Genomic DNA, 8,572 nt, shown 5'->3' on the forward strand with positions numbered 1-8,572 from the left:
ATTTGTGAATGGAAATATAGAGAGTTTACAACAGGTCAGACTGTCAGTAAACATCTAAAAGAGCCTGAAAAAGATCTTGGGACAGATGATGGTTGTTTAAGAATGATGGCCTGGGTGTTTATTCATGACGTTGCTGCCAGTACAAGCAGCCGGATGAACTGTGGCGTTGTTTCTAGACTTTAGGTAGCCACTGGGTGCAAAGGATTTATGTCCAGTTATTAAAATCAATCCTTATATTTACACTTAGGAGCCTCTGAAAATGGGAGGTTATGTATTAAAATGGCTGTAATGTCTAGACAGTCGATGCAAAAGTTTTGTTAAACCCTTTGAATGAAAGCTGAAAGTTGCACTGCAGTCTCATCTTGATTGATTTAAACTCCATCATAGTGGAGCAGAAAGGTAAAATAATAGGGGGGGAAATCTGTGCACAAACCTATAACTACACAGTCATGTTATCATGTGAAATCCCTGGGCAGCCTGAGCCTATAGCAGGATAAGGGATGGTCAGGGTCAGCTGATCTGACTATAAACTTTAAAAAAGGAAAGTGTGAAGTCTCATCTTAAAAGTCTGTCTCCTGAATCCAAACTTGAGCACATGTTCCACAGAAGAGGCCTGAAGCTGTAGGCTCTGCCTCCCATTCCACTTTTGGAAACTCTAGAAACCACATGTAAGCTCGCAGCCTGAGATTAAAGTGCTGTCAGGATACATTTTTGTCTGTTTGTAACTTCTTTTCATCACTTTTATCACCCACATTTTAAATATTTTGTTTCTTTTGTGTCTTTTTTTTACCTTTTGAAGTTGATCTTTCGTTTTTGTTTGTTTGGATCCAGGTCAGATCCAGGTGACCTCTGACAGCTCAGGGTCTTTGTCTATACATCCCTTCATTTATATTCTCTGGTCATGATTATTATTAATAAAACAGTAATTACATTGTTTTTTGTGTGTTCCTGGTAGGACCGCGGTTTCATTAAGTGCTTGTCTCACCTGTGAATGTTCACCAGGTGTTTGAAGTGGTTTCTTCGTACACGCGGATGTCAGTAGTTATTATAGTGACTGAAGGAAGCGGGAGCGTCGATACTGAAGGTACTGCCGTTTTGAGAGAGAGTCTCATCATTCAGAGATGAAGTCATACGTGTTTCAACTCATCTGACCAGCCTCGGTTACATAAACAACGCTGAGAGAAGATAGCAGCGTCTCATTGGTCCAAACACGAATCAATCACAAAGAGCATTGCATCACTCCGCCGCACACTCATCGGTGATTGGCCAAGCACCCCAACTCGCTGCCACCTACTCGCCTGTGATTAGTTGATCCTGGACATTGCCGTACATGGTAAAAGAGATTTCGCAATCGGTCGCTCTCCATGTTACAAACAAAAACAGTCCGAGCTCATACGGACGGGATTAAACTTCGGTTTTCTAGGGGAACTTTTTCATCTTTTGACGGACGGTTGAGCCCGCCGCCTCCCAGTGAAGGTAAAATCGTAGTTTTATTTCTCTGTAGGTCCGAAACAGCGAAGCTGGCAGTGAGCTGATGGCTGTTAGCGACAGGAGCTAACTCGCTAGCTGGCTATGCGCCCGGCTAAACAGGCAGTGTTCGCGTACGTTAAAAGAAAGCTGTTGTGTTTCGGGCCAAATCGGCTTAAATCGACGCCTGTCTCAGAGCGGGAAAGCTCGACAGTCAGTAGCGAGGCGGCTAGTCGCCTGTTGGTCGCTTCGAGTGAACAGAAAGTTGTCAAAGTGTTCGAAAATTAAAGTTTAGGTACTTTAAAGCGACGTGTTTCGGATAAGTCCGCCTGTTTCGGTCTGTTTCGTGTGATTTCATATTTGTCACACGTCGGTAAAGTCACCAGAAAGCGGTGGTTTTGTGTATAGCCCCGCATGACTCTGGAGTTCCCCTGTCTTCACACAAAGAGAGCCGCTCGTGATGATGCAACAACAGGCAACCTCTCCGCTGTTTCACCCGGAGCGCTTTCCGCTGCGCACAGCTGACTGGCTGCATAGCAACGCACCAGCCAATCAGAGCGGCGCTATTAATTGGCCGTGCGGAATAACAATCCGAACAATTATCGTATCGCAGTGATGGAGGAGGAGGATGGTGATGATGAAGCCTCCTAACTGGACCAAACTCTGCATAATCCGAGTATAACGTTTCAGCGAAAGGGAAAGTGAGGAAATGATGTTCAGAGCTGGAACTTTGGCTGATTGACCTCCACCTTCCAGAAATGATAGAAACACATTAAAATGGCTTGTCAGTCCTTTTGTTGCAAAAATTAAAAAAAATTCCTGAACATTTCTGGCGCAGAGATGCAGAGTGAAATCAAAAAGCTGTCAAGTCTGACAAATGTTCAGTGTTTGCGCTGTGCAGCTCATATTTAGCAGGACCAGAGCCTGCATCCACCCAAAGCCAAAGCGGAATCCATAGTACCGCCTTTGTGTCATTTGCATAGGCGTCTGGATAGTGAATTGATATGGGATATTCAACCAGCACAGACATGCTTGCAGGTGGGTGATGTGTTAGGCTCAGGTAGAAGGTTGATTTGGTTAAAAAGTGGGCTTGAACAGTGAGAGATCGACAGGGAGGTTCACTGCATAGAGGAAGAAGAGTGGAGAAATAAATAACAGATCAAAATGATGCGCACAAGTCTCGAGATGCAGCTGTATGATATCAAAGACCACCAGGACGCTTTTCACTTCCTGTCAACGCGCAGGAAGCCAGCAAAGACCGGAACCTCTGAGATTAGGTACCCTAACCCTAACGAATCAGATGGTGTTGTTCTTTCATGTAGTTGATAAAAATTGACCTGTACTTATTAAAATACCAAATAAAGTCAGTGAAAGGGACGTACTGTGGTTCAGGTGAGGCCTCCACTCCAAACGCGTGGACAGAAACATCTGCACACAGCTGTCTCTGATTTCTTTGTCTTCTTACATGTGTGGTGTTGTCCGTGGCTAGTCTACAGCTTAGTGTTTGCTTTGATTCTGTGTGATCTGCTCAATTAATCTGGTCTGTCTTGCCCTCCAGGCTCTGTCCATCTGCAGGACCTTCTTCTTTCCTTCCAGTCTTCTATTCAGCTCTACACCTGAGGAGACTCTGGTCAAAGATCAGCACCCGTTGGCAGCACATCCAAATGAGCCGGCCGTCGCAGCCGAAACTAACTGCAACTGACCACAACGGCGTGAGCGTCATCCAGAGCCAGGCCCACGCCGCTTCTTCGTCCCTGCCGGCAGCCGTAGCCGGACTGCAGCAGGTCCCGCAACTCGTCCCAGCAAACCCTTCAACCGGAGGTGGCAAAGTCCTCGCACCCAGCAAGATGAAGAAACCCCCTGCAGACAAGGAGAGCGAGGAGTACCGCCAGCGGCGCGAACGCAACAACCTGGCAGTGAAGAAGAGCCGCATGCGCAGCAAGCAGAAGGCGATGGACACGCAGCAGCGTGTCAACGAGCTGAAGGAGGAGAACGAGCGGCTCGAGGCAAAGATCAAACTGCTGAGCAAAGAGCTGAGCGTGCTCAAAGACCTCTTCCTGGAGCACGCTCACAACCTGGCCGACAACGTCCAGCCGCCCGCAGGCGCAGAGGGTTCCAGTCCCGCCCCCAACAGTACCTCCACCAACGGGCAGTGAGGAGGGTAACCACCAGGATGTTGAATATCTGCAGCTTTTATGGAAGCTTCTCCCTTTGGGAATGAGGCCCCACTTCTTCTTCATGGCTTTTTATTTTTTTTTTGTGATTATCAGTTATTATTTAACCTTTTAATAATTCACCACCATCATCATCCAGTTCGCCAAAATAACCGCCAGTGTTCCCACTGTCTACCCAGAACAGCTCAGAGTTTTAACACATCTGGAATCGTTTTAGAAGAAAAAGCTTAAACATGTTTTCTGGAAATATCTTTTAAAATTTTTAAAAAATCCACTGAAGTGTGACTTTTAAAATTGAAAGCTGTGATGTTTGGCTGAAAGCCTCCAGCTGTGTCATCGCTCCTCTGATTGACTCATTGATTTGGGGGAACATGATGCGATTTGAACTCGTATAAACTGAGTCGTCGTCTGTTAGGATTCTCTGGAACAACAACAAAAAAAATCACCACACATTTCCTGCATTTCCTCTTCCTGGTGGCGGAAAACCCCCGGTTCAGTCTGATGAAGACGTCCGTGGCCATCGCTGAGCGCTCCGCAGCCGCAGGATGGACTTGTAAATGCTAAAATTCCCTTTTTCAGGATGTGTATTTTCTTCTGTTCTTCTACAAAGAGTTTGTAAAACAAAAAAAGTGTTTTTATTGTTAAGTACATTCACTACATGTTGATGTTTTAAGCACAGTTCTGTTTGTATGTGTGTGGGGTTTTTTGTTTTTTCATGACTCGTGTTGTTTAAGATCAGAAATAGAAAAAAGTTTATATCTGACTCTACTGAGTGAAAACAGAGGGAGGGTTAGGGTTACACACACACACACACACACACATTTATCCTTTACTGGGTGGTTTTATTAACATGTTTGTGTTGCACACTTTTAATTTTGAGGTCTGAGTCTTTCCTGCGGAGGCGGTGCATGTTAAACGTTGGTCTCCTGCCATATTAGTGGCTGCCCAAGCCTTAAACGGCTGAAGCCTGCAGCGCTCGGCCCCGACAAAACAGAACAAAGTGCTAATTTCACTGGAAATGCAATCATTGGCTTTGTGCACATTTTTAATACACGTCACAGCTGATTGGTGTTAAATGAGAAAATAAACCTCTAAACTCATTTCACGCCACTTCAGAAAATCACAAGTTTGGACTGTGAACAGATGGACTTAAACCTGTTAATAGGACATGTTTAGGTAAAAATAAAACCACTTGTTTATTTGGCAGTATTGACAATCACGGGGCCTCCAGCAGTGTCAGAGTGTAAAAATCGTATGTGTTTATTTTTGGAAATTATCAGCGTGTTTTCTTTTAGTTTCACGCTGAAGATTTGAGGCTTCAATCGGGGCGTTGACAGGAAGGCGGGGCATCGATCCTGCTGCTGATATGACAGCAAGACCATGTTGTTGTGTTGAAACTATGTAAAGGTGGAGGTGTGCGCAAGACGAACCCCCTCCCGCCACCTGTCGGAGTGGCCTGTCCAGACAGGTGTGTTTGTGTGTTTGCCGCTGGGCGGACCCAGACACCTCAGACTCTTCAGGCGAGCCGCAGATTTAATTAAACCCACTTTTAACCTGGACCAGCTGATTAGCCGCCAGCTAATGAGGTGTGAGCAGATCGGGACAGGCCCGTGCCCCGCAGGCACGCCGCAGAGAGGGGCAGGGCCACCGCGCACTGCTGTCAGACTTTATAATTATATGAGCTTTGTGTGGGCGTGGAGTGTTTTTCCACAGGGTTTGTCTGTCAGGAGCTTCGCCTCTGCAGGAATGTTGTTGCTTCTGAGCTGCTCAAGCCAACATTTCCACAAGGTTCTCCTAATGTGTCCTGTAGACTTTGATTTTTAAATTTTTCTGCACAGATTCGTCCAGAAAGTTCAGCGAGTTTTAAACAAAAACCTTCAGAATGTGTTTTTTATCCAGGTGGTGTGAAGTTTAGTTTCTGCAAATTGTCGATATCTTGCAGTTTTTCCATCATGCATGTGTATTTTCCCGCGTTTTATCAGACTTGAGCAGTGGAAATGAAATCAAATCATGTTTGACCTGAATCACTTCAGCTAGTTGCGGTTGGAGCTGAAAGTTCCAGTTCTCTTTATTGGTGTAACATATTTTGATTGGCGCTGTGGGGACGGGAGTCTCGTTGAGCACAGCCTTTACCTTTGTCTCTTTTTTTTGTTTGTATTTTCCATCTTTCTACACTTTTATTCCAACAGAAGCATGTTTGTTAGGGAAGTGTTTGCATGAATGGTGGGGGTGAAAGTTTAGTGCACTCATAAAATCAGATCTTCTGGTCTTAACTGAGAAGATCAGGAAGCAGACGTGATGGTTGTGCTGTTTTGCTTTGCTCTGAATGTTGCTGGGCAGCATTTCTCTGTCACTCAGCTTTTTTATATCAGAACCGGCTCACCTGCATTATAAATTAAAATTGAGTATAAAAGATGAAACTGTGTCCTAATTTTTTGTTTGTTTGTTTTGGTCCAGAGCTGTTGTCTCTGGTTTCATTCATTCATGTCCTTCTACATCAGTCTCAGTAAACCTTAGTTTTTTATTCTAATGGAACCTGTAATTCAGGCAGTGGGAACGTACCATTACAGAAGCTGCAGCTCAGTCACGAAGCCACTGACTCTGTTCCATTAATGCTGTAAATAAAACACTCATTAGGAAGTCATGAAGAAGAATTAATGATTATTGTTGATGTTAGAATCTCTCACTCTGTGTCTCCAGCTGAGGACTGATGGCGACGTTTGACATGAAAATAAGTCCAGTTATCGCTCACGTAGACTTTAGGGATGTCCTGCCTCCCTAAACGACCACTGATTCATAAATAGAGACACTGCGTGAGCGCATGAGTGTGCTTTAACCTCCTAAGACCCGAACTGTTTCATGGAATGCATTTTTAATTTTTCTTTGCTATTTGTGTTGATTGGGACCTAAAGAATGTAAAAACAAAGAATTACCAGATTTTTTTTTCACCTCATTTTTGGTTTTTGAGAAAAACGAGATCCACATATGAGGACATTTGTTTCAAATTTTGACAGAACAGTGGCAGCATAACGTCCTCGTAAGTGGATGTCAGGGCCTTGTAGAGAAAAATTAAGTATTTTGGTCTAGACGTCCCAAAACTTGATGTCCACATATGTGGACGCCAGGTCCTAGGAGGTTAAAGGTGTCACTCCAAATGTTCCAGTGTGAAGATTTTACTGCTTATCCAGCCTGGAGCCAAAGAGAGCAGCTGTTATCAGGTGAGACGTCAATGCAGCCTGGATGCACGTGCAGTCCATCACAGGGATAACATCTGGCTGCATCTGCAGCAGCCAATTCACCCATTAACCTAACGACCATGTCTTTGGTGACCAGTAACAGATCAGTATGAGTGAAAATAGCCAGACTGCAGTTAAACTACCTGAATTCTTCTCAGTGAGAGATTTCACTGAGTGGCAGGTTAATACGTTTATGATGTTTCTTTGATTCTTTTGAGATTTTGCTCCCAAATCCTTCCACAAAGCCACTAACCACTGCAGAGACGACATGATGGGATGTCATCAGTACAGAGCCAAAGGTCAAACTGTGAAAAGGCCTGCGAGAAAAATTCCTGCTTCCTCATTGGCTGCTGAAGTCACCTGTTTTATCACGCCTGATCACTGGTTACTCGTGGTTACCGCTCTCTGCAGCCTCACTGCAGACTGAGCGGAGCTGAAACTCTGAGCAAACAGAGGGCAGCCTGGTGGTGGAAGCCAAGTCAAACTGCAGCAGGAGCTCCACAGCTCAGCAGCTTTAGTTACTTCTAAAAGTTCAATCTGACATAAAAAAAATGCAGCATGCTGTTAAAGGTCACAACAGCAGCTACTGCATTAATAATGAGCGAACGACATACAGTTATCCCTGTTAAAGCTTCTCTAACACCAATGCTTTTATTGTGCTAAACATATCATATGTTTACTCCTCGTAGATCGGCCACAGTTGCTGAGATCAGGGCGTGCATTTACAGAAAAGTGCACGTCAAGTTACAGCGCAGATTTAATGTTTTGCTCATCAGTTTTTGGACAGTGACACTATTTCTGAGGTAACTTTGTCTTTCTTTACCACCACAGTGGGTTCCATCTGCACCGCCAAGCTCCGTCTGAGCAGCTTTGCTGCATTAGTCTGAATGTGAGCCGAGAGTGCAGCTCTGTACACTTCACACTTCATCCTGTCACCTCTGACGGCAGTCACATGATCAGTAAACATCAGTTCCCCTGGCAGCCACACACACCCATGCCATAACACTCCCTCCACCATGTACAGATGAAGCAGTATGAGCACAGAGACGCCGTGAACAACAAACAGAGCAAACCACAAACTGTTGGAAACAGTAAGCGACAGTTAGTGACCTGAAGTGAAGGCATATGAGATAGCATATAAGGCCCCACAGAAGCCCAGTCGTACTAATTAAGTGGGTGTCTGCCTCCCAAACTGTTTGAACTATTTGAAACGATCAGATTTTAAAACTGAAAAACAAAATCACGGCAGTTTTATTTACCCGTGCTCGACCTTTACTTATCTCCATTCGTCCTGCCTTGACTTCTTGTTGCCCTTTTTCTTTACATTGGTATGTTTTCATGTAAAATAGTCTCTCTTATCTCCTTCTTTTCCCTAACACATTATCCATCTTCACCTCCTCCTGTCTTTGTTGTTTTCTTTCAGCTTAGTCATTTTATTTCAAATTAAAGATCAAAATGAAAACAGAACATTTGTCATCGTGCAGAAAATGATGAAATATTTTCTTGGTTTTAAATGCTGGGAGCATTTTTTCCCCCCAACTCTTAAATATGAGCTCACCTTCAGTCATGCAGGGTGTTAAATCAGTGTGTGTGGACAGATAAGAGCTGTGGATTGATAAAAGGTTATCAGAGTGCGAAGAGAAGAGAGCTGAATGTGCAGCTCGAGCCGCCGGCCTTGAAACTCAAACGGGGTGA

General features: G+C 44.5%; 1 protein-coding gene across 1 annotated transcript; it reads left to right on the top strand.

Annotated features, from left to right (window-relative positions):
- The first annotated feature begins 1,318 nt into the window (after positions 1-1,318).
- cebpg (CCAAT enhancer binding protein gamma) lies at positions 1,319-6,061 on the top strand. The gene is made up of 2 exons (XM_085407885.1): positions 1,319-1,476; positions 3,026-6,061. Exon 2 carries the CDS (start codon positions 3,132-3,134, stop codon positions 3,621-3,623), a length of 492 nt encoding a protein of 163 aa, XP_085264011.1. The 5' UTR covers positions 1,319-1,476; positions 3,026-3,131; the 3' UTR covers positions 3,624-6,061.
- Positions 6,062-8,572: the final 2,511 nt, after the last annotated feature.

Source organism: Rhamphochromis longiceps, linkage group LG1 (assembly GCF_057381845.1).
Source record: "Rhamphochromis longiceps isolate RC_006_pf linkage group LG1, R_longiceps_female_GT1.1, whole genome shotgun sequence".
Lineage (NCBI taxonomy): Eukaryota > Metazoa > Chordata > Actinopteri > Cichliformes > Cichlidae > Rhamphochromis > Rhamphochromis longiceps.

Bases quoted from the DNA above. Each gene is read 5' to 3' on its own strand.
- cebpg (XM_085407885.1), top strand. From the start codon at position 3,132: ATGAGCCGGCCGTCGCAGCCGAAACTAACTGCAACTGACCACAACGGC.